Genomic DNA, 25,014 nt, shown 5'->3' with positions numbered 1-25,014 from the left:
TACATACAGCTTATAGGCTACCTCCCTCCATGCATTCATTGTACATTACTTTCAGTCATCAGCACAGAGGTTACACCTTTATAGAAATGAGAGTTTAAAACGCTTACTAAAATATTTCCATGTTGAGCGTCTGAGAACTATTGCAATGCCTAAGGAGCTGCACAATAAATTAAGAAACCCTCTTCTCAGCAATAAGGAAATGAGCTGGCCTTAAGGTAAGGTAAAGGTAAAGGACCCCTGGATGGTTTGGGTGCAGGTGGTTTAGACCCTAGATGGCCTTAAACAAGCCATTTGCTGTCATGCTCACCGTCTCCACCCTACAACTAAAATATGGGAATAATAATAGTAGGGAATCAAATTCAATGCCACATGAGCAGGATTTCCCCTTCTTCTCTTCCCCCTGTAACCCCACAACCCTCTGGAACAGATTTTGGGTGCAGAGGGGCTGCTGGGATGGGTGGGGGAGAAAAGAAGGGGGAAGTTCAACTGGGCAAGCACTCTGTTTGCACTCAGATTCCACTGGAAACAACCATTCTGAGCAGTCTAAAGCTCTTTATTATTAAAGTGCTAGAAGCAAACCATCTAGAACTCTTCTTGGTTTTTTTAAAAAATAGATATTGCTCTTCCTAGTCCTTACGTTTACTCAGTTGTTCTGTGGCCACAAATTTATCATTCTCAAGATGGCTGGCATGCAAAGTTACAGTCAATACAATGACCTCAGACAAGCTTGGAGACAGTAGTTCCTTTATGAATAGCAAACTAAACTAGAAGATGTGGTTTTCATATCTGTCTAACTGTAGAGCGATTTCCCTGGAGGAAGAACTTTTTAGTTCAAAAACAGGTTTGGATTCAACTTGGTGCAGCTTTTTAAAACAGCTTTCCCACCTATTGATTTTATCTTCTGAATTTTTGCTACATTAGTGGCATGCCCCACCTCTCCCATATCTGCTGCAGACTTTATCCTAAAACAACAACAACAAAGATGGCTGGATGTTTTTTAGATACAAAGAAGCAACCCAGGTGGCGTTTCAAGTTCACAAAGGCCCAGTGGAAATAAAATGAACTAATGTTCAGTATGTTGGAAAGATAAAACTTTTTGAATGGGGACAACCCCCGCCTTAAACGTATGCTAAAAGTTTATTTTTAGAAATCCCCCCCCTTCTCACTCCAGTTACTGAATAATTTATGGAGATATGTAAATAATTGATGAGCACAGAAACCAAAGCACCTTCTTAAAAAGATTACGGCTGCAGCCCTGAATGTGCTTACCTGGCACAAAGGCTCATTGAAAATTTCAGGGACTTGTTTTTTGTGCAAAGATGTTTAGGATCAGACTGCAATTCATCTCATCATGAAAAATAAGTGCAGTTTGATGACACTCTTCCTAAAACAGAAAGCCAAGCTGCTGGGTGTGTGTAACGACGAATTAAGATAAATTTACAATTGTTGCTAGTTATAAAGAAATATTTGGGTTGCTTCTGGTCCTTTAAGCTCACTGGCACATGGCAGTGATAAATACTCTTCATCTCACTATTGCTATTCATATAAAGTGTGTTCTCCTTCATAGAGAGCACGTGTTGCAGTAGGGTCTGACAGCCCCCCCCCCCTGTTGCTGGGCAGGTTAGTATGGATGACCATCCACAGTGATTGGGCGGTTGGGTTACTGGGCAAATTTTGGTGTTGCCATTTAGGGGGACAGACGAAAGGTTATAAAATCAAGTCACGCAGCACTGACTGGGCTCTTTTGCTGCGTGCATCAAATCACCTGCCCACCCTTCCTAATCTAGGGCTATTGCGTTGGCCTTGTTATGCCTGTCATGGGGTTGTCTGCTTTTGGGGCAGGGGCCCGGTAGGAATTTTGTCCAGTTGGCAGATTGGCTGGTGCCATTTGGTTTTTGCCTACTGCGTAGCAAATTGTCACAACTTGTAAGGTTGCGGTTAGGCATTGGTTAAAAAATCGATTGGTGGAGGGGTAAGGATTGGTGGTGCCTGCCCCTCCAATGCTGCTGCTGCAAGGAAATTCTGTTAAAGGAATCCAGGGGCTTGCCATTCTTTCATCCAAACCCCTGGGAGCATGCGGGGAGAGGTGAGGGTCTGGTGCCCAGCTCCATTTTCTCCTCAATATTGTTTTCCCTTATTGGCTTTCGCTGGAATCCGGAAGTCAGTTCTGTCCCTGGGCGTGGGGACAGATAGTCGGAACCAATGCCTAAGCAACCACTCACATTTATGTATTTTAATAAAGTTGTAGCCAAAATTATGCCAAAAACCTTAAACAAAAATTGTGCGTGAATTGTGATTTATTTAGGGGTGGCTTGGGGGACCTCGACATGCAAGTGGTATTAAGAGGTGCAAGCTCCAGGATAGGCTTGTAAAAACCCCCACAGTTTCAAGGGAGAGGCTGTGCAGTCTCCAGAAAGTGCTATTGCAGCTTCAGCCTTCGGAGGACGGGTTGTGTGTCTGGCTCTGAGAAGCTTCCCAGCCTTCTGAAGCTTAGCTAGCCTCTCTTTATATACCCTGAGTAAGCCTTCTCCCTGGCTCATATGACTTTAGAGTGGAGATGAGAAAAGGGGGCAGAGTTGCTTTTTCATGTTTGTTTTCAAGTCAACCTGTCCCTTTAGAGCAAGAGAGGGGGAACCTCCAACAGCATGATCCATACTTCACACTCCAGGCCTCCCCATTTGGCCTGTGGGGCTGTTTTGGGGAAGCCACTGCTACCTGCCCTATGCCTGATGGCATACATGACACCAGGGATGGGGCAGGTAAGTGTGGGGCATCAAAGGAGCAGTTGGGAGCATAGCGTTGTTCCTTTGCTTCAGCAAGGTGCACTCTCTGTCAGGAGCTCGTCCTATACTCGAGTAGGACCCTGGCAGAGACACATGCCCAACTGGCATGTTCTCTCCCTCCTGGTCTTTTGTTTGGGAGCTTCAAAAGCTTTCTTCTGCCTGAACATCATAGTGACCGATGCCAACAGACATTGGCAAACTTAGGGATCAGCAGAATCTTCGCAGCTTGCATGACAGACCTCAGCAACTCAGCATTTTGGCTAATCTACTTTACATACAAACACACACGGAGCACTGCAAAATGGCTCCCTCTCTCTCTAGCATCAGACAACAAAGAGAAAGAACAAAGGACAATAGTCCCACTTCACGGAACACAGTAACACAAACATCCTGTCTCCGTCACTTCCCACACTTTGTGGAGTCAAAACATACACCGTCATGTGATAGACAAAAATTCCATGACTGCAATCACAGAGCAGGAATTCTAACACTCCCATCTGCCAACTAACTTATGGGCAGAGGGAGCAAGCCTTGCTCAAAGGAAGGGAAGTGTTTTCCATTTAATGGAAACTGCTTCTTCTTCCCAGCGCTACTCTTATGTTGCTGAGTAATGTTGTTGGGAAAGAGGTTCTGAACAGCCCCACACTGTGCTTTTAATTCCCAACAATTGGGGCTTCAAAGTGCAGCATCGCCTGATGTCACTGTGATGTCAGGTGAATTTTGGCCCACCCCTGCTTTAGAGCTTACTGCAGGATTCACGGGTATTCTAGTGGAATCTGCTCCTTTCAGAATGGTCTCAGAAACACGTTGATACGCAGGGCATTGAAAGATTCCACTCTGTCCCATGAGCAACTTCCAGCGCAAAAACAACAACAAACAATGAACAGCAACAAAACCCACACCAAACTGGCCTTTGACACCATCGACCATAACATCCTTCTGGACCCTCTAGAGGGGCTGGAAGCTGGGGGCACTGTTATACGGTGGTTCCGCTCCTTTCTCCTGGGCCATTTCCAGAAAGTGGTGTTGGGGGATGAGTGTTCAGACCCCTGGGCTCTCACTTGTGGGGTGCCTCAGGGTTCTGTCCTCTCCCCCATGCTTTTTAATATCTATATGAAGCCACTGGGAGAGATCATCAGGGGTTTGGGCTGGGTGTTCATCAGTACGCAGATGACACCTCGCTCTACCTCTTAAATCAGAAACAGTGAATGTCCTGTGTGAATGTATGGAGGCAGTTGGAGGATGGATGGCGGCTAACAGATTGAGGTTGAATCCTGACAAGACAGAAGTACTGTTTTTGGGGGACAGGGGGCGGGCGGGTGTGGGGGATTCCCTGGTCCTGATGGGGTAACTGTGCCCCTGAAGGACCAGGTGTGCAGCCTGGGAGTCATTTTGGACTCACAGCTGTCCATGGAGGCGCAGGTTAATTCTGTGTCCAGGGCAACTGTCTACCAGCTCCATCTGGTACGCAGGCTAAGACCCTACCTGCCCGCAGACTGTCTTGCCAGAGTGGTACATGCTCTAATTATCTCCCGCTTGGACTACTGCAATGCGCTCTACGTGGGGCTATGTTTGAAGGTGACCCAGAAACTGCAATTAATCCAGAATGCGACAGCTAGACTGGTGACTGGGAGTGGCTGCCGAGACCACATAACACCGGTCCTGAGAGATCTGCATTGGCTCCCAGTACGTTTCCAAGCACAATTCAAAGTGTTGGTGCTGACCTTTAAAGCCCTAAACGGTCTCGGTCCTGTATAACTGAAGGAGCGTCTCCACCCCCATCATTCAGCCTGGACACTGAGATCCAGCGCCGAGGGCCTTCTGGCAGTTCCCTCATTGCGAGAAGTGAGGTTACAGGGAACCAGACAGAGGGCCTTCTCGGTAGTGGTGCCCACCCTGTGGAACACCCTCCCTTCAGATGTGAAGGAAATAAGCAGCTATCCTATCTTTAAAAGACATCTGAAGGCAGCCGTATTTAGGGAAGCTTTTAATATTTAATGCTGTATTGTTTTTAACACTCGATTGGGAGCCACCCAGAGTGGCTGGAGAAACTCAGCCAGATAGGCGGGGTATAAATAATAGATGATGATGATGATGATGATGATGATGATGATGATATATTCAGCTCTGGAATGTATGGATTTCCCCCATTCATTTCAATAAGCGCAGCAAAACCACTCATTGGTTCTGGAATTTAAACAATGAGTTGTTGCCTCTACTGAAATGAAGAAGGTCATTTGGAACTCCCGTATCTGTAAAAGAGCGAAAAGCCTCAGCTTTATTATGACCTGATATTTGTAGTGGAACTGACACCGAAGGCTGTTTCATACTTGCCTATTTTAGCACGGATCTGACCATATTGCATACGTGCAATGTTTCCTCCCCTGTTCAAGCTTACCCACGCACACATTTTTAACTATACCATATGTATACACAGTGGAGTGAATCTTACTTGGAAAGAGGAAGAAGGGAGGAACATTTCACTATCAGTGGCAGCAGAATTTGGCAGGCAGCAGGAAGGCACCATATGCCTCTGTCCCACTTACCACACATGCTTAAATTCAACTTTACAAGACAGTCACAGAAATATTCCCTCTGGAACCACGTCGTTCTGTTAGCCATTCTGCAAGATGCAGCTGTAGAGTCTCAGAGCTAAACCAACTGCTCCTACTCTAAAAAAGATGCCAGATTCTTCGGGCATTAATCCCACACTTTCTCTCTGTATGTACATATGAAATAAACAGCATGCATGAATATGTCACCCCACCCCACCCCAAAAAACCCACAGCATCAAACATTTAAGGTGTTTGGTGCCAAACTGCTGAATCAATAAAGTTAGCAAAAAGATAGCCTACCAAGCAAGGGGTGGGGGGGGGAGAGATAGACTATGTGTGTGTTTCTGGAAACCGTAATATGGGATTGTGATATAGCCACATTCTTGATTGGCTTAGCATCTACTAAAAGGAATTCACTAAAGGGGAAAACAAATGAAATCTGCTACACATTTAGCATATTTTTATAATAATAATAATAATAATAATAATAATAATAATAATAATAATAATAAAGGGTCCTATAAAGGGAGAGAAAGAGGGCAGTAGATGGACATTGCATGGGTATTTATTCACAGAAAGCTTGCACTTCTTGAAAAAGGTACAAATCTTTTCACGAGAAAATAAAGAAATAGGGATGAATGGAATAGAACTGATCTGGTTTGTGTTTTAAATGTGTCTTCTGTCTTGTTTCAATGCAGGGTTTTTTGGGGGTAGGATCCTAATTATTATTATTTTTTAACACGCTTCTCATGGCATTCAATTTTTAAAAACGTAATTTAATTTCTTTTAAAGTATTTACAAGGTGGTCTGAGGGCCGTTTTTTCTCATTTCTTTTATAAACATAGGAAGCTGTCTCTTGCTTAGTCAGACTACTGATCTATATAGTTTAGCATTGTCTAAATTGATTAGCAATGGCTACCCAGGGTTTCAGACAGGGTTTTTATTTATTTCCTAGCCCTAGCTAGGAGTATTCAACCTTTGACCTTCTGCATGCAAAGAAGATGTTCTACCACTGAGCTACAAACTTTCTTTCAACAGTTTTCAGCCATGGAGCAGGTAGACAGCCCAGCACTTGCTGAGCTTATTGAAAATGAATCTAAAAAATGCCCTGGATGTGCCGTTATGACATACTATCGCTTCCTGGGTAACCGTTAGAGGAAAAAAGATGTCTGCTCCCCTGACACTCCGAAGGCAGCAATCTTTTATTCCGTTTTACGTCCTTGATGGCCTTGCAGGGACATTGTAAGGAAGAAAATATGGCTGCCCCCTAGGTACATGGGAGCAGCCACCTTTTTTCTATGAAATTGCGCAGGAAGGGACAGCACATCAAATTGCACCACCACTTTTATACACATTTTCAACTAGCTCAGCAAACACTGTGATTTCTCCATGCAGCTCTTCTGCCACCTTCATAAAAATGCAAGGGGTTTGCATCTAATTTTAGTCACATTCAGAGCAGATACACTTATATTAATGGACATGACTTCGCTGGGTATAACTCAGATACTAGCTAAATTGTATGCAAGCAGTGCTGTGGAAAAGTTCATAGATATGTGGTCTCATTTGTGTACCTTCCATGTACAGTGTGGAGCTCAACCTGAAGCCAGAAGAGCTGAAAAAGGAGCAGGGAGTGGCTTGCCAAATTATTGGAGTACTACAATATATCCAAAACAATGGGAGAAATTGGAAGAATCTCGAAAGAGAAGATAGACAGGGACTGGAAGGTGTTTAAAGGATACTTGCAAAACCATATTGAAAAATTAGAACTCCTATTAGAATAAACAAGTTCCGTTTTAAATACTGAAATACTAAATAAGATGGATAACAATGTGTAATAGAAAAAGAAGCATGAAATTAGGTTAAAGGTGTGTGAAAGAAAGTAATAGAAGTGGAAAGAAATTGCAATTGAGTAGATTGGAAGTCTAACACAAAGGTGGGGTGAGGGGTGGTGGATGGTGATGGGAAAAGGAATTATCTGTGGGACTGAGTGTAGGTATGTTTGAATATTTTTAAGGATTGTATGGAATGTATGTTTGTATGCTTGTATATTCGCAATGTGTGTGTATTAATGCTGAATTATTTTAACAATAAAAACTTTTCAAAAAAAATTTAAAAAAAAGAAAAGAAAAAGAAGCAGGGATAAGAGGTCATAACAGATGCCACCGGAGACTGGTGGGATTGGGATCAAGGTGCAAAGGAATAAAGTTTAAGCCTTTCCCTTCCCATTACGGATCCACGTGAGAAAAGTGGCCTGGATGCCAAGACCAAGGCGCAACCCCAAGTCCTGCTGAGGCTCCCTCAACATCTTTATCTTGGCCTCTCCCTCCTGCCTGGTGTCCACTCAAGTAGCTGCCCTGCCGCCTCCTCCACCATGTCGGCCAAGGAGCAGCTGAAAAAGTTGGAATCACTTCTGGTGGATGGGCTACAGGACAGCAAGAGAGTCCTGAGTGTGTAAGTGCTGCTGTACCTCCGGGCCACCAAGTGCAGCCACAACTTGCGAACCTGGAGGGACAGGCTCATCTTGGACTTCAAGTGGGAAATGGACATCCTGATTATCGAGACTGATGTGTGTAACTTCCTCATCAGTGGTGACTGGGCAGACTACATGGAGTTAACATCCCTCTTACCACTGGAAGTAGGCCCAAGAGCCCTACCATGGCCCACTACCAGTTGGCACAACATCTGACTGAGCTGGCTTAACATTGGGCATTATGTGTACAGTGGTACCTCGGTTTAAAAACTATTCTGTATATGAACTCCGCAAAACCAGAAGTAGTTTGCGAACTTTACCTCTGTCTACAAACGGAAGCCGAACAGTGGAAGGGCACTAGTGGCAGGAGGCCTCATTAGGGAAAGCATGCCTTGGTTTAAGAACGGCTTTGGTTTAAGAACAGACTTATGAAACAGATTAAGTTCGTAAACCGAGGTACCACTGTATTTTATTGAACTTAAAAGAGTGAAAGATGATGAATCATGGGAGCGTGGAGACTGTGTGCATGACCTTAACAGCACTTAGCTTTTTTTCTATCTAGTTGCTATTTTGTTAATGTTCTAAATATTGTTTTTTATATTATGAATGCCGTATAGATTTGTTAATTATATAATATGACTTTTGCTCGTATTAATTATATAATACGAACATTGTGATGTTTAGCTTATTTTTTAGTTGCTGTTTTTTAATATTGTTTTAAAGATTGCAATTGTCTTATTCATGATTTGTTATTTTATATGATTTATGCTGTATTTGTGATGTTCTGTTCTGTTCTGTCCTGTTATTGTTATTGTTTGCAAGCTGCTTTGAGAGTCATTTGAATGAAAAGTAGCAGGGAAATCCAATCCAATCCAATCTAATCAATCAATCAATCAATCAATCAATCAATTGTATCCAAACCCAGGAGGTAAGTCCAGAAGGTGAGAAACAGGCAACTTTGTTTTGTATTGTAGAGTGAATTAAATCCTCCCCTATCTGTAGTCACTACAATGACAGATCACAAGATGCACTGTGGAGCATGCCACGTCCTTGCACAAATGTTAGTAGCAGACTGCACACACACAAAAAACCCTGCCATGTGTGTGGATGCACCATGAAACTCAGCGGATGTTAGCAACACCTGAAATAGTCTTTTCTTTATAAAGTCTCTCTGTTTACTGTTTGGGAGAGAAAATCAAATAAACTAAGTTGATATGTGTAGCAGATTCTGTGAAACCAGAAGGTGAAAGTCAAAATCTATATAGAGCTGTGTGAAGTCAATGCAATAATCTTTTAGGGCACTTGCTAAGATGACAATAATAGTAATAATAATAATAATAATAATAATAATAATAATAATAATAATAATTTATTTATACCCCGCCCATCTGGCTGGGCCTCCCCAGCCACTCTGGGTGGCTTCCATAGAAAGCAAAAATACAATAAAATATCACACGTTAAAAACTTCCCTGAACAGGGCTGCCTTAAGATGTCTTCTGAATGTCAGGTAGTTGTTTATCGCTTTGACATCTGCTGGAAGGGCGTTCCACAGGGCGGGCGCCACTACCGAGAAGGCCCTCTGCCTGGTTCCCTGTAGCTTTACTTCTCGCAATGAGGGAACCGCCAGAAGGCCCTCGGCGCTGGACCTCAGCGTCCATGAGAATGAAAGATCTCATGAGAATGAAAGAAGTATCAAGTTAAAGCTCATAAAACACTTGGTTAGATCCAGACTTTACTCCTGCTAGATTGGAAAGGGAAGTCCCTTATGCTCCTTCTCCACTACTCCTGCCACATTAGTGCAACATTATTTCGGCGCATTGGGGGACCTTCTGGAACAGTGTGAAAGGGAGCTTCAGGGGTAAGGGAATCTTCAAAAGTCATAGAATGGCAGAGTTGGAAGGTAGTCATCTAGTCCAAACCCCTGCAATGCAATAATCTCAACTAGATCATGCATGACAGATGGCCATCCAACCTCTGCTTATAAACCTCCAAGGAAAGAGAGTCCACCATTTCTCACAGGAGACTGTTTCATTGTCAAACAGCTCTTAACATCGGGAAGTTCTTCCTGATCTTTAGTTAGAATCTCCTTTCTTGTAACTTGAAGCCACTGGGTTCAGGTTCTAACCTCTTGAGCAGGAGAAAACAAGCTTGCTCCATCTTCCATGTCACAGGATTTTAGATATTTGAATATGGCTTTCATATTTCCTCTCAGCCTCCTCTTATACAGGCTAAACATACCCAACTCCCTCATCCATTCCTCATAAGGCTTGGTTTCTAGACCTTTGATCATATTGGTTGTCCTGCTCTGAATATGTTCTAGCTTGTCAATATCCTTCTTACATTGTGGTGTCCCGAACAGGACACAGTACGTTAGGTGTGGTCCGACCCTATATTTATCAACAGGAGTAAAGTCTGGCTCTAAGGGGATCACTCTGCCTGATAAAAAGCCTTCTGAGGATGGAAGGAGCCTTTCTGTCCACAGAAGACAAAGTCTGGATTCAATCCACAGATTCTCAGAAAAATTGTGGTTTTGCACCTTTACTTGCAAAATCAGTATTTTCAACTGAAGGAAGAGACCTGAAGTCAGCAGAAGCTGCAGTTTTGAAACCTCTATAGTGATTGGCTGTGATTTTTGTTTATTGAGATGAATGCATCTATAGCTATGTAGACATTCCAGTTAATCAGATATTTTTAAAGCTGTTGACACAGCGGTCCTTAGGGACAGCCCTAGGTGGGCTGTGGGTTGTTTGTGGGAAAGGGTTAAGCAGAGGAAGGCCACATTCTCACAGTGCTAGATGATGTCTATGAATGTCATGCATTTATGTGGACTAAAGGTAAAGGTACCCCTGCCCATACGGGCCAGTCTTGCCAGACTCTAGGGTTGTGCGCTCATCTCACTCTATAGGCCGGGAGCCAGCGCTGTCCGCAGACACTTCCGGGTCACGTGGCCAGCGTGACAAGCTGCATCTGGCAAGCCAGCGCAGCACACGGAACGCCGTTTACCTTCCCGCTGGTAAGTGGTCCCTATTTATCTACTTGCACCTGGGGGTGCTTTCGAACTGCAGGCGCTGGGACCGAACGACGGGAGCGCACCCCGCCGCGGGGATTCGAACTGCCGACCTTGTGATCGGCAAGTCCTAGGCGCTGAGGTTTTACCCACAGTGCCACCCGCGTCCCTATGTGGACTAAAGTACATGTGGACTAAAGTACATGTTAAATTATCCACACTTCTAATTTGTGGCGGTGGGGAAGAAACCATGAGGCCTTATCTGAAACATGCTTCCAATTTGGATAAGGGAACCATGCCCCACCCCCAACTATTATTTCTGTATTTTCTTTTCTTTTCTTTTTTCTTCTAGAGGTGTGGTAATAGAGGGGAATTAGCAGGCAAAGATGGGGTGGCTTACCAGTAGAACGTTGGCATGGTATCTTGATCTGGATTGGGAGCACATACCAGAAAAAGAGTCCCAAGGTGGTTGTTTTTTCTTCAAAATAAAAGTGGCCGATTTAAGCATTTTTATTTCTTAAAAAAGGTTTTGAATAATGAAATACTGTATGTTGTTTAGGGACCTAAATATGAATGCTCATAAAAGTATCAGCGAGTAAGCTAAGTACATGAGAGAGTATAGGGACAGCGGTTACAAAAGTATACATCCATAAATCTACAAGCGTTTCACCTTGTTATTTAAAAAAATATTCATGTGAGAAGTGAAAGCAGCAGCTCCCAGGACTAATGGCACTGCAAAGCTTAAGGCAGGTCCTTACTGATATACTCTGTGACCACCACCCCTCCTGGAATGTAAAAGGCTGTTATTTTCTAATTCTCCCTTTTATAAAGTGTGACTGATCACAATGAATGTTTGGAGAGTTTGCAAGGCATCATCAAATTTGACAAGGTGTGCCTTTTTTCTCCCCCTTTCCTTCCTGAAATCAATGTCTTTTTAAACACATAACAATATATTATGCTGATCTCTGGCAGGTGGGAAAAAATCATTCTGAATCACTAAGGAAAAAAACCAAAAACAAAACCCAAACAACAAAAAAATAGGGGGGAAAATATCTAGGAAGCAACATACATTTTGTAGTGTCAAATCATTGATGTTAGTTGATAATGCTCTCAGCCAGTCAACACTCTCCTGGGTTGAACAATACTGAAGTATCCCAGTGCTAACTCCATCGAGTGCCAGTACTTCAAATGCATTAGATCTGCAGCAAGAAGAAATATATATACACCATCAAGGATGCTATAACAGCCATTAGTCCTTACTTCTTATGGTGTCTCTGCAAATTAGTCCTCATGTACTATAAATGGTGAGTGGGGTGGGGTGGGGGTGGGGTTAAGGATGAAGATATCAAAACAGCAGAACTACAGTGCAAGGAAGAGAGATAGGTACAGGATTTGAGCATTATTATTATTATTATTATTATTATTTAGTATTTCAGTTTTCAAACTAATTTTACACAGATAACTCAGAGCTGCATCACATCAGTTGTAGTGCTATGTGCAGATGAGCTGGAGGATCATGTGATATAATTTAGCATGGTAGTTGAGAGCATAATGTTTGTGCTCAGCCTTTGCAGCTTCAGATCTCAGCTCCACTACACACTCCCCTTGGTGGCCTGGGCTTTGCCAACCTGCTGTCTTACAGCCTCAGTTGTTTCACCTGTAATATGGGGGTGAAAGTAACAGTTTATCCTTACATGGCAAATCAAAGGGCCGTTGAGATAACAACAGGTAGATTACTTAAGGAAACCCTTAGGCAGATTATGACTAGTATATGAAAGAATCAATCTGTTTGGATTACCGGACACACATCTGTGTAACCAGATCGTGTGTGTGGAAAGGTTTGCAAAAGTGGGCTGAGTGGCAAATAAAGATTGAGTGGCAAGTTGTTCAGAGCAGTGTTGGCAAGAAAATGTACTTCCAGAAATAGCTAAAAAAGGAGATGAAGCAGAGAAACTGCATGGCCTCCAGCTCAAGCACAAGCCAGCTCCTGTACCCATGGCTCACATTCTATCTGATATGGTCATGTCAAACTGCCTGATACATGAACAGAGGTGAAGGCCAAGCAGATGCATGAATCACATGCTTGGGGCATCTTGAGCTATTGTGCATGGTGGACCAAGGCTACAATCTTGTGCTTTTAAAATAAGAGGAAATAATATAATTATAATTAGTCTCTTGCAGTCTTGAGAAGCTTTTGCATGTATGCACATACCTGTGCAAATTCTTCTAAGCTTCATGAGTAAGTGTGGCACTATTCATATGTAAACTGACTAGCCATTATGTATGGGATTCAGACATGCAGATAGCTTGGATAAATGAAAGCCTTCAGCAGGTAATTGTTCTTTCATAATTTAACTATAAAGAGCAGGAGGCCTACTGTGTTTAAGCGAAGCATATTAGTACAGTTCACACCACAGGGTACCTTGGGGCATGGAATCAGAATTTATCTGAACTGACAATAAAATGGCTGGGCAGCCTGGTAATTCTGAACTGGATCTGGGCCTGGCTAGTCATTTTATGGGTCAGGAAATACCAAGAGAAAGGTGTTATATCTTCATACTGAAATCAGTGACCTATCAAGCTGGTTGTAAAGCTATCATTAAGATAAATGCAGCATGCCAACAAGGAATTAAATAAATTGCATTAGGGTGAGTTACTATGCAAGACGACTTCTTCTTCTTCCACATATTCCTACTGTGCTAAGGAAAATGCCATGAAAAAGTTAGACTACATCAGTACTCACAATGATAATTCCAAAAGGGACACTGGGCATCTTCACAATTCACTCACCAATACCATTAATTAAAATGAAATAAGGATTTCTGTATTTTTGTTATGGCTCTATGTGAGCTTTTAAATAATTAACATTCAGGTCAATCATCTGATCCGAGGCCTGACTTTCAAGGGTTTGTTCTTAGCGCCATTTCTACAATAGAACTGTAAGCTTATAGAACCCAAGTCCATTTAAATGTGACCTATATTTATACACAGTCGTTACAATTCAGTTCAGAGCTAGGCTTTAGCATTCTTCACTCTCTGTAGGGTAGTGTTACTGCCCACCACCAGTAAAAACAGCCCCTCTGTTTTATTTTTCATTAGTGGCCAGTGTGGCATGTGGTCACTGGGCTACGGGGACTAGACTAGTCCCCTAAATGGTTCCCTGGCACCACCTTCCCAAAGCTCAGGAAGCTTCTGCCCGGCTTAGGGAGGGAGGTGTGATGCTCTGATGGGTCCAAGAGCCCTCCCACCATCTTCCCAAAGCCTGCCCAGTTTTTGGAAGGAAGCAAGAGGGCTCCAGCTTCCTGTCAGAGGCCTGGCATCTCCTCAAAGCCCAGGAAGTTTCTGCCTGGTTTAAGGAGGGAGGCGTGATGCTCACGTCCCTCTCCCCCATTGCTTTTGCAAGCTGATGCTTCTGGCCCTAACTGTTCCCCTACAAAAATGTCACTGCACACCACTGTTGTGTGTATAGTGCATTGGCCGTTTATTGGCACCTATGTTGTTTTTAGCCATATGCTTTTAAAACCCATGACCAAGGAAAACATCTGTATCAGTTCAATTTCTGTCATATCGCGAAAATATTGGAATGGGTTGCAGAATATTTTAATGTAACTTAACCTGGATAAGAATCCTGTAGCAGCAGGGCTTTTTCCCTCCCAGCCAGAACTCAGCTGGTGGCACCTTTCAGGTGGGCGCCATTGCCATTATAAGAGAACAAGGGAGGTGTTCATGGTGAGTTCCAGCACCTCTTTTTCTAGAAAGATAGCACTGGGCAAGAGTAACTGAGTTGAAGAAACAGGTAGTAGCCGTGTTGGTCTGACGCCATTGAAATAAATTAAAAATTGTCCAGTAGCACCTTAGAGACCAACTAAGTTTGTTATGGGTATAAGCTTTTGTGTGCATGCACACTTCTTCAAGTATTTCTTAGTTTAAGAAAGATTGCATGAGCTGAGCAAGAACTTGAAACAGCTGCATCATGTTGACTGTCAAAGGGAGAATCATTTTCCCTGTTAGTAAAGTGAATGTCCAAAGGATCAAAGTGGACTAAAGGAGAAAATATGAGTGATAATTATGTTGTCTTTTTAAAAAAAATCAAATCAAAAAATCAAACAAAGCGAATATCTAAAGAGAGCAAAATAATAACAAAGAAAGGAAAGGAAAAGAAGAAAAGCAAAAACAAAACCCACACCCAAACAAACACTAAATTTTGTATTCTATCAGCCTTCTATCTTAATCTTCAATTCACAAAGAGATCAATGTCTTCCCAGCTCCCATCCTTTTCAGCCTCACATTCAGGAAAAACAACAACTCTATTCTATCTGCCACAAAAATATCTTCTATCAATGTTCTCTCTCTGTTTGAATCTTTTTATCATCCATATAATAATATAATTTAATATTAACAAAAAACTATCAAAAACTAAATAAGAAGAAAAACAAAAAGAGAAAAGGAGCTACTTCCGCTCTTCCATCTGCCAATTATAATCATATTATTTCCTGTTCTCATTACCATACTCTAAACTTGTGAAAGATCCAGTCAGAGAACTTGAGAACAATTCAAGATGTTATTTCTAGGAAAAGCTATTACCACCAGCAGCTAAATGCAGCCCATTTTTTCAGAGGCAGTGCACAATTTAATGCCAGGTGTTGGAGGGAAGTTATAGAAAATAGCTATTGCCCTCATGGCCTAGCTTGTAAAGCTTAAAGAAGCATTCCAAACAGGATTCTTTATTTGATCCAGCTTGGTTCTTATGGTTTGTTTGGGTTTTTTAAAGAAATTTGATCACAACAGTCGTAGTGTTCCTTGAAGATACAACCCATCTTGGACCAAAGGACACAAAATAAATACAAATTATGTCTTTTGCAAAGGGTATTACCATCCCATGTAAAGCAGGAACTAGGCAATTCCAATAAACAACAAAATTTTGACACTAATGTACTTAAAAGCCCTCAGATATGACAGTATCAGCATTATCTTGTTGTCCAAAGAGGTTCAATATATATTTTCTCATCAGAACATTCCTTGGTATCTTAAACTTCGTTGATGAGAATACAGTGGTACCTCGGGTTAAGAACTTAATTTCTTCTGGAGGTCTGTTCTTAACCTGAGGCACCACTTTAGCTAATGGGGCCTCCTGCTGCTGCCGCGCTGCCAGAACACAATTTCTGTTCTCATCCTGAAGCAAAGTTCTTAACCCAATGTAATATTTCTGGGTTAGCGGAGTTTGTAACCTGAAGCGTATGTAACCTGAAGCTTATGTAACCCGAGGTACCACTGTACATATCTGACTTCTTTCTCAACAAATTATGCTGGGAACAGCTGAATTCTCAAATAGTTTATCATCAGGCCTTGAGTTCTTGACCATGGCTGTAGTCAATATTTAACATTAACTCTAACTCTGGCTTGTTTTATTCATGTAATGAAAGTGCTCATTCATTTACTTTGAGCAAACATGTAAGTAAGCTTGGGTGCTTTGATTAAATGGTCCATATGCAACTTAAAACAGTAAAATGCGGCAAGGAAATTCTGGGTCAAAGTGGGGAAACAAGAGACCCAATGCTGTGCTACGGCAAAATTTCGTACAAAATTAGGCCAAGCAATATTGATTTGCCTCAGAGCTAATGTTACATTAGCCCAGGTACCAGAATTTCCACAGTTTAGCCAAACAGAAATCACAAATCACAAATTTTGTAATAAGAAGAGCTGTTGCATGATCTTGCAAGAGGACTGTTTACTGCCCAGATACATATCTTAAAATGTCAGGTTTCAGCTTCACGATAACTGGAGAAGTGAAGCAGACATCTATGGTCTTTGAAATGCAGGTCAGTGTGAAAAAATTCAGTTTATTCCACAGAAAGAACATGAAAAACAGCACATTAATTGGCAGATTAGACCTTGGTACTATGAAATTGTTAAGATCAAAACATGCCTCGTATAATTTGTTTCAAAGCCTGCTTTTCAAAATGGTAATTGTTTGCATGTGATCTACCCTAATATCCTTTGCAACAATTATTCTCGCTTTGAAGTTAGCTTTCGTTAAGCTAGCACTTTATTGTATCAATTGATGGAACATGAAAGGAAAGGGAAACGGCATGTAGAAACATACCTGCATTGTTAGAAAAGGACAAAGAAAGGCAAGTTGCTAACATTAAGTTCAGACTTTTTAGGCTGAGCACTTTCTGCTTGCATGATAGAAATAAGCCACCATTGGAAGAAGTGTTATAAAATATATTGTCAGGCCTGGGAGCCAAATGGGGCAATCCAGTACAGCCCTTGGTGATGTCACTGGGCTATTCTCCCTCTCCAAGCCATCCTTCCTGCTCTCTTTACCCTCTTCTAGTCTTATTCCTTGGCTGGGATGCATAGAGGAACTGCCATAACGCCTCTTGCTTACACGAATAGGGGTTGGAAATATGTATGCTTTTGGACACTTCTGGTTGTTGTACAGCTGCGAAGTAGCCAAGTACAAAGGAAAGAGCCTCATCTGTTGCCCCAACCCACCCCCATTACCACCTTGTGTTCTCCCACCAGGAGGTTCTCAAAAAGCTAATTTGTCCCGTAGACTGAAAAAGATTCCCCTGCACTGATCAACACTATGCATTTTTGTACGAACTTGTTAAGTTTCAGTCTGCAATATTTTGCTGGACAAATATTCTACTAAGCGTGGGCTCGGAAAAGTTGTTTCTTCTGCACCCTTATCAGAAGAAGGCAGCTTTACTGAGTTCCCTCTACACTTTGGTTAATGCAAAGCCTATGGCCCTCATTGTACAAGGGTGCACTCTAGTGAAATCCTCATACGGGGTATGATGAAATTCCCCTTTCTTTTCCTCCCTCCTGCAGCTCCTTCTGTCCCTTCACTGCTCTATAGGGTGCCCCAAGTTTCTGAAGCAGATTATAGGGATGGATAGGGGGCTGAAAGGGGGAGGGAAGAAAAGTAAGTACCATTACACATGATGTGCTCAAATCTGCTTAGTGACCTATTAGAACATTTCCTATTCGGCCCAATTACTTGCCATTGGTTCCTAAAGCCATACTTCCCCTAAAACATCTACTTTCTCTGCATGTATTTTGTTGTCCTTGCTGTATTATGTTTGGTGTAGATTATTTTAGCACATGAACTGTTTTTTGTTTTAAAAGGAGTTGCATCTACTGTGTGAGACATTAAACTTTCTACTTGAATGAGGGTAAAAGGAAAAAAACAAGCATGAATCAGAATAACAAGTGTACAGCAGATTTAGATTATTATTGTATATTGTATATCAATGCTAAAGCACACATCCTGTCAATCCAGATGTAACTACTACTATTAGATCAGTCAGGCATAGTAGGGCCAATATGGACCCAATCACTTTCTAGAAATATTGTCTTTTGATATCATTTTTTTTTTAAAAAAAGCATTCATTGTGGCCAAGCCCAAAGTGTGGCTTACTGGGACCATGTGAATACACTGGTTCCCATAAAGAGGCTGACATTTGCTTTGTTCCTACCCATTCAGTTTAGTACGCTGTGGGGCAGCTAAGCCAAGGTTTGACGTAGTGTGTCATCCAAACCTAGGACTGTGGTTAAGCTCTCTTCTCCTTAACCAGGATAGCTCAGTTGGTTAGAGCATGGTGCTGATAATGTCAAGGTTGCAGATTCGATCCCTATGTGGGACAGCTTCATATTCCTGCATTGCAGGCAGTTAGGATAGATGATCCTTAGGGTCCCTTCCAACTCTATGATTCTATGATCTGTAGCCAATGTTTGTTCTCTGGCTATAGACCATGGTTAAGTAGGAGAAAGGTTAACTGTGATCCCACCTTTGGACAACAAGCTAAGCCAGGCTTAAGAGTCATGGCAATTAGGAATACAGCTAACTAAAAGTGTAACGCTGCACTTGCACATGGGTAAGTGTACAAATTCCTGTGCTTAGTAACAGTACATAACGGATATACCAATGATGGATATTGTTTTATTTCATGCTGATTTCTAGGTAGATCATCGCGAAAATTGCACTTAAGGCAAATGCCTTTTTGTCCTGCAGTAAAATAACATGAATAACGACAAAGGAAATTATACCTTTGCTTGGTCGCACATTCATTACTTCAGCATAGTTGCTGCTATTTATAGTTTCACTTTACTATGCTTCACTTCCTCTCTGGTTTATCGTGTGATAAAGTCGCAGGAAGAGAGCACTGAGGGCTGTAGAATTCGTAAATCACACATGCAAGGTCAGTTATCATGGAAGCAGCCCTTCAGTGATGTGCAAAGGCTGTGCACCGACAGTCTAGTTAGGGTAAGCTCTCCTGCTGCATAATTCATTTCAGCTGGTACTTTTACGGAGGAACAGGTTGTTAGGAGAGGAGTCAGAGCTGCAGGAGACTTTCTTGAACAGGATCTTCCCTGCAGGACATTGGCTTATAGGAAGTCTCCTTCTGTGTTTTTTCCCCAGAAGGCACCACTGGGGCAGAAAGTCTCAATGCTTCTCTGACCTGGTGGATTGAGGGTGCATTGAGTTGGTATATCACTCATTAGCAATGCCCCTCCTGTTGCAGTGGGGGCTGCTATCCTGGCTTCTTTCTTGCAGAGATCTTCCCTGGGCAGATACCATGCTTTTACTAGACCCAAAAGCTGTGCCTTTTCCTTGCCATGCATGGGATTTGGCCATAGGATTCTCCAGAGGGTCCTAAGCTCTTTAATGTTTTTTTGTCTTTTTCTGGTATCTCACCATAATGGATACAGCTCAGTTACATTGCAAAAGAAAAGCAGAAACTGCAGAGTATTCCCTTCCTATACCAGATCAGCTCATTTAAATCAAGGGACAAGCACCCAATGGATATCACCCAAAGTTTATATAGATGGTGTAAATATATGTGAGTGGGTGGGTGTGCATGTGTAAAGAACAGCATGGAATTAATAATGTGTTTCGTTCACTTTAAAACTGCACTGGTCTCTTCCCATTAGCTGAACAAATGTCCGAGAAACAATATGTGCTTCTCAGCAGCATAATGCCTATCAGTGAGAAACAAGTCCTGAAAGTTCAATAGGATGTTATAATCAATGGTGTCAAAGATACTGACAAGATGTAAGTTTATAGAAAAGAGTAAGGTGAACAACAGAGATGGAGGAGCACCCGGGATCAGATAAGGCTATAACCTTACGACAAGCAATCTGTATTGTGTGCAGAAATCTGGAACCTGTCAGGAATATTTGAAGAAAATAAAAGATTATTTAGAATGAGATAGCGAGAATGCCAAAAAAAATAGATCACTATCTCAGGCATCAGAATGAGAAAAATGACTAGGACTAGTGGGGTCATTTTACGTTGCTTGCTCACAGCGAGAAAAGCTTTATTTGTGGCTGTTTTGTGTGTGCTTTCAGTGTTAAAAGATGGCAAACACAACCTCTCAGTGCAGTGAAGGGGCATTTTCTCCCCTGCCCACAAGCGTCTGGAGAATGCAAATGCCAGGACTGTGAATTCCATGCTGGCTTCTCTGTTCCAATAAGCAATGCTGCTGCCGGCCAGGGGTTAGGATTGCATTTTCATTAACCTCCATAAATATTCCTTGCACTTTATAAACAATGCTTCCCCTCCCCTTCTTTCCCCTCAAAATAATTTACAATACATGAGAGCTATCACCTGTTATGCCATGCATAATTTTATACACTTCTGCTGCTCTTAGCTACCTTTTCTCTCCACTAAAAAGCCCCCAAAGCTGCAACTTTTCCTCATAGGAATGTTGAAAGTGTTTGTTATTTAGTAGGGGGGGGGGGAATACAGGGAAAATGAATGTGCTTGTGCATGTTGGAGGGGGGCTACGAAAGAGTTTAAGCCAGAGGGACTTATTTACATTGTGAGCCAACAAATGTAAACAAGCAAAGTCAATCACTGAAGGGAGATTTTAAAAGATTTTGGAGATAGCAGCAGAAACTCCAGATAGTACAGAAGGGTATAATGTCACCCCACTTTATGAGGAATTCTTCATCTGATGCAAAGGTAACGCAGTCTGAGTTGGGTGTTCCCATATCACAAATAAAGGGACGTGATGAACTTCCCTGTGGAACACCCTCCCATCAGATGTCAAAGAGATAAACAACTACCTGACGTTTAGTAGACATCTGAAGGTAGCCCAGTTTAGGGAAGTTTTTAATGATTGATGTTTTAATGTATTTTTAATCTGTGTTGGAAGCCACCCAGAGTGGCTGGGGAAACCCAGCCAGGTGGGCGGGGTACAAATAATCAATTATTATTATATTATGAAAGCTTGCCCACTTTCTGGTTCAACGCAGATTCCAAAGGTATTCCGGGATATGATGCCGTTGCAGAGAAACAAATGGACATTTAAGGTTTGGGTTGTGGAAGAGGGGTGGCTAAATTGGGTAGAGGTGGGACTTCAGCTCTCATTTACAGTTTGCCGGTTTTAGTCTGGTCATAATTGTTATCTGCCCCGAGCTTTGAGAGTACCGGTAAGTGGCAGGATCATAAATGTAAACAAATAAACCCCCAATAGATTTTCCCAAGGCTTACAAGCCATCAGCCTGGCTTCTTTTTCTCAGTGAGCTTGGAATCAATTGTTGGAAGATTTTTTTGTTTGTTACATATATCTCTTTATAACTGCTGAGAGAAAAATGTCCCATAGGGTTGTAGTCAACCCACTTTTACTCAAAAGTAGACCCACTGAAATTAATGGCCGTGACTAACTTAGGTCCATTGATTCCAATAGGAGTAAATGTTAGTTGAATACAGCCCACAGACTTCTTCCATGCATTTTCAAGCAGCCAGTCCCTTGGCTGCGAGAAGCAGGATGCAAATCATGTAACCTAACTCTTTTTCAGATTACAAACCTTAATTTATTTGTTCCAGCTTTGTACCTCGAGATTCGGGCCATCGACAAAGGAACTGATAAGGTGTCCAGCCAGCGCTTCTCATATTTTGGTTCATTAGCTATGGGTGAAGAAGGTGATGATGGCGCCTGTATAGAATAAATGAGAATCAGTAAGCACAGTCTACTAGATCACACCGTGTAGGAAACATGAATATTTATCTGTGGATGTGCCCTTTCTCAAAACTAATAAGGCAGAGTAATATCATTGTTTGGGAAATTCAGAGTGCATAAAAAAAACACAAAAAACAATAATTTATGTAAAAATGGAACATTTGTGAGCTGTCTGAGCTCATTTTCTCCCCTATTATTTGTGCAGTGGTAACATTGCTTTTATTTCTGTTAAAAGCATAAGCCTTACACATGACAACATAATGTTTAAAGTGATAAATAATGCTAATTTACATGTAGCAGACCTCTCAGAAGTCTTATTTACTTCAAAAGCACAATAAAGTAAGAGGATAATGTGATTGCAAAACACTGTACCTTGTCAGTTTTTTTTTCAATTTCAGAGATAAATAAAAGAAAATGTGCATGCCTATCTTGATATAAGGAACTATGAATACAAAGTTCTTCATGGGTAAAACATGAGCTTTGCAACAAATTACTGTATTGTTTCCTTATTTACTGCAGTTAAGAACATGAAACTACATGTAACCTCTGCAAAGACAAATCATATTAACTGCCTTGTAAATAAACAAAACTTGCACAGATCAAATCTGAAGTAACTTGTTCTGACGAGGCATGGTTATATACACAAAATTTAGTACAAAGTATATAATCAGATACACAGAAGCAAACACCAATATTGGCATTTCATTGGTAGAGTTTGTTTCGATTCCTGCAAGATGTTATGTGTCCATTTTTGAAAGCTCATTGAAAGCAAGGGTCAAATATCTCCATGCTCCTTCAGTCAAAACTTTCTTTCAATTAGTGGTTCCAGCTCCAAAAACAGCACCCCTCACAGATAATGAGTGTGCTAATCATGTGTTTGCTTCATAGCTGATAGCAATTTAAGAAGCTGCACTATTCCCACTGGTGCCTGAAGTTTTGCAAATAATTGCAAAAGTATTGCTAAGCTTGCCAACTAAGAAAGAATTAAGCGAATAAGGTGTTTTCATGAGAAATACTCTGGCATTAGCCACTGAAGAAACAGACAATATGTCCTGTAAATTGGCACAAGTCAGAATGTACAGTAACAACAGATCATCAATTTATTTCATTTTGTAGTTTGCTCAATCCTAAAAGTTCCAATATTCAAAGAGGGACCATATATCGCCTTGTTCATTCACCAGCCTTATAATGATGAAAAGTCTTGCAATTAATGGCTGGGAAGACGACTGATGAAATGTGGCATATTCAAAGATCTCGGAGTGCAGCAAAGCAGACATTTTCACATTTTACATAAAAGTCATTGCCATTGCATTGTTCTTCACTTTGCCACATGAGAGAGCCTGACACTCAGCAAGAAAAAAGTGACACATCATGAAATGTATTATTCATTCAGTGAATTGCACTAAGTAGTACTAAGTAGAAAGGTGATAGCAATTGCACAATATGAAATACTTATTGTGCTCCAGATTAATAAACATGCTTATTAATCCATCCTAATACAACACCCACACATCTCAGGATACAAGCCTCTACTTAATTTATACCAGCTATAGAATTTTAATATTTGTTCCTCTGTCCTGGTAGATCTTGGATATCTACTTGCTCCAGGCGCTCTGCACTGGCCCAATGTCACAAATACATCAGTGTTGTGTTGCATTGTGTCTACATCATCTCACAGATTGCCCTGCTTCAGAATTTCACCCACGATGATTTAAGAGGAACTTCTGCTCTTCCATCACAGTTGGGAAACAAGCACAATGCATCTCACATGACATCAGCAGTGACAGAAGTGCAACTGTTCTAATAGTTTCCATCCTGGACTTTTTTTTTTTTACTTTAATTTTTATAAATAAACTCTTCCTCCTAAATTGCAAAATAACCAGCTCCTTCCTTTCATTTTATCATTTTCATCACACAGATGACATGATTTTTGTGACATTCTTTAATACATCAACAACATCTATTAATGGTTTAGTATTTTCTGTGGTGGCAAACTTTTATGGTGACTTTGCACAAGACAAGATGTGGAAATGTGAGCTACAAAATATGTGAATATACTGACTCAGACAAAACATGGAGATGTGGTTGGATGAAGCAAAATGGACCTTCCCCCCAGTTCCATGGAATACATTGTACAGGGGGTGGGGTGGGGGCAGAATCCTTAATAATAAGCTGTACTAAAAAAAACAAATCACAATCTTGGGTTGCACTTCTCAGTTACAGAACTTGATTTATAGGATAGCCACAAACATAAAATGCCTTTGATATGCAACTCTGGTATTCTTACCCTGCACATCAATTACTGAACCATCTTTATACCTAAAGTGAAGGGCTTTAAAGGCCCAAACCAGCACCTTAAATCTGACCCTGTACTCCACCGGGAGCCAGTGCAGCTGGAAAAGCACTGGATGAATATGCTCCCATGGCACAGACCCCATGAGGAGCCTCGCTGCAGCATTCTGCACCCGCTGGAGTTTCTGGGACAGCTTCAAGGGCAGCCCCGCCTAGAGCGAATTACAGTAGTCAAGCCTGGAGGTGACCGTCGCATGGATCACTGTGGCCAGTTTGGGGCGTGAAAGGTAAGGGACCCTCGTATCTATGGGACCGCCTCTCCTGGTATGCCCCACGGAGAGCCTCCAGGTCCATAAATAGCAACACCCTAGTGGTCCCGGGCCCTAAGGAAGTTAGGTTAGCTTCAACCAGAGTCAGGGCATTTTCAACTCTGGCCCTGGCCTGGTGGAATGCTCTGCCTCATGAGACCAGGGCCCTGCAGGATCTGATTTCTTTCTGCAGGGCCTGTAATACAGAGTTGTTCCGCCTGGCCTTTGGCTTGGAGCCAATTTGATTCCCTCCCCCTCTTTCTTTTTTCTTTTTCCTTTCTCCTCTTGTGATGAGGCTGCATTTTAATATTTTAATGTGTCAATATTTTAATGTATTTTAATCTTGCTTTTAAGTTGTATTCATTCAACTTGTTTTTATTATTGCTTGTTAGCCTCCCTGAGCCAGGCCTTGGCTGGGGAGGGTGGGGTATAAATAAAAATTATTATTATTATTTAGTTGGGAAACAATGCCTTGAATAGCACAAAGGGGGCTGCTTACTAATAGCTGCTACAGCCCACCTCAAGCATCTCCCCCATCCAGGGCAAGCCCAAGTCATTTTGCTGACTGAGGTGGAGCAGGAAATGGAGCCATCCCCACAAAGGTCAGGGCCACTCAAGTTATTTGG

At 41.8% G+C, this 25,014-nt stretch overlaps 1 protein-coding gene across 4 annotated transcripts in view; it reads right to left on the bottom strand.

Moving 5' to 3' along the window:
* The window catches only part of SNTG2 (syntrophin gamma 2), a 217,800-nt gene that overhangs the window by 41,818 nt on the left and 150,968 nt on the right, over positions 1–25,014 (bottom strand). For all 4 annotated transcript variants that reach the window (XM_081857158.1, XM_081857160.1, XM_081857159.1 and 1 more), the window contains exons 9-10: positions 21,637–21,764; positions 11,885–12,014 (exon numbers count right to left, since the gene is read on the bottom strand). In XM_081857158.1, coding sequence (XP_081713284.1) covers positions 11,885–12,014; positions 21,637–21,764 — 258 coding nt within the window. The remainder of the gene's footprint in view (positions 1–11,884; positions 12,015–21,636; positions 21,765–25,014) is intronic.

The sequence above is a fragment of the Podarcis erhardii genome (genome assembly GCF_964252035.2).
Source record: "Podarcis erhardii genome assembly, chromosome: 3".
Lineage (NCBI taxonomy): Eukaryota > Metazoa > Chordata > Lepidosauria > Squamata > Lacertidae > Podarcis > Podarcis erhardii.
The sequence above is the reverse complement of the archived record's forward strand: the minus strand, read 5'-3'. Positions and strand labels throughout refer to the sequence as shown.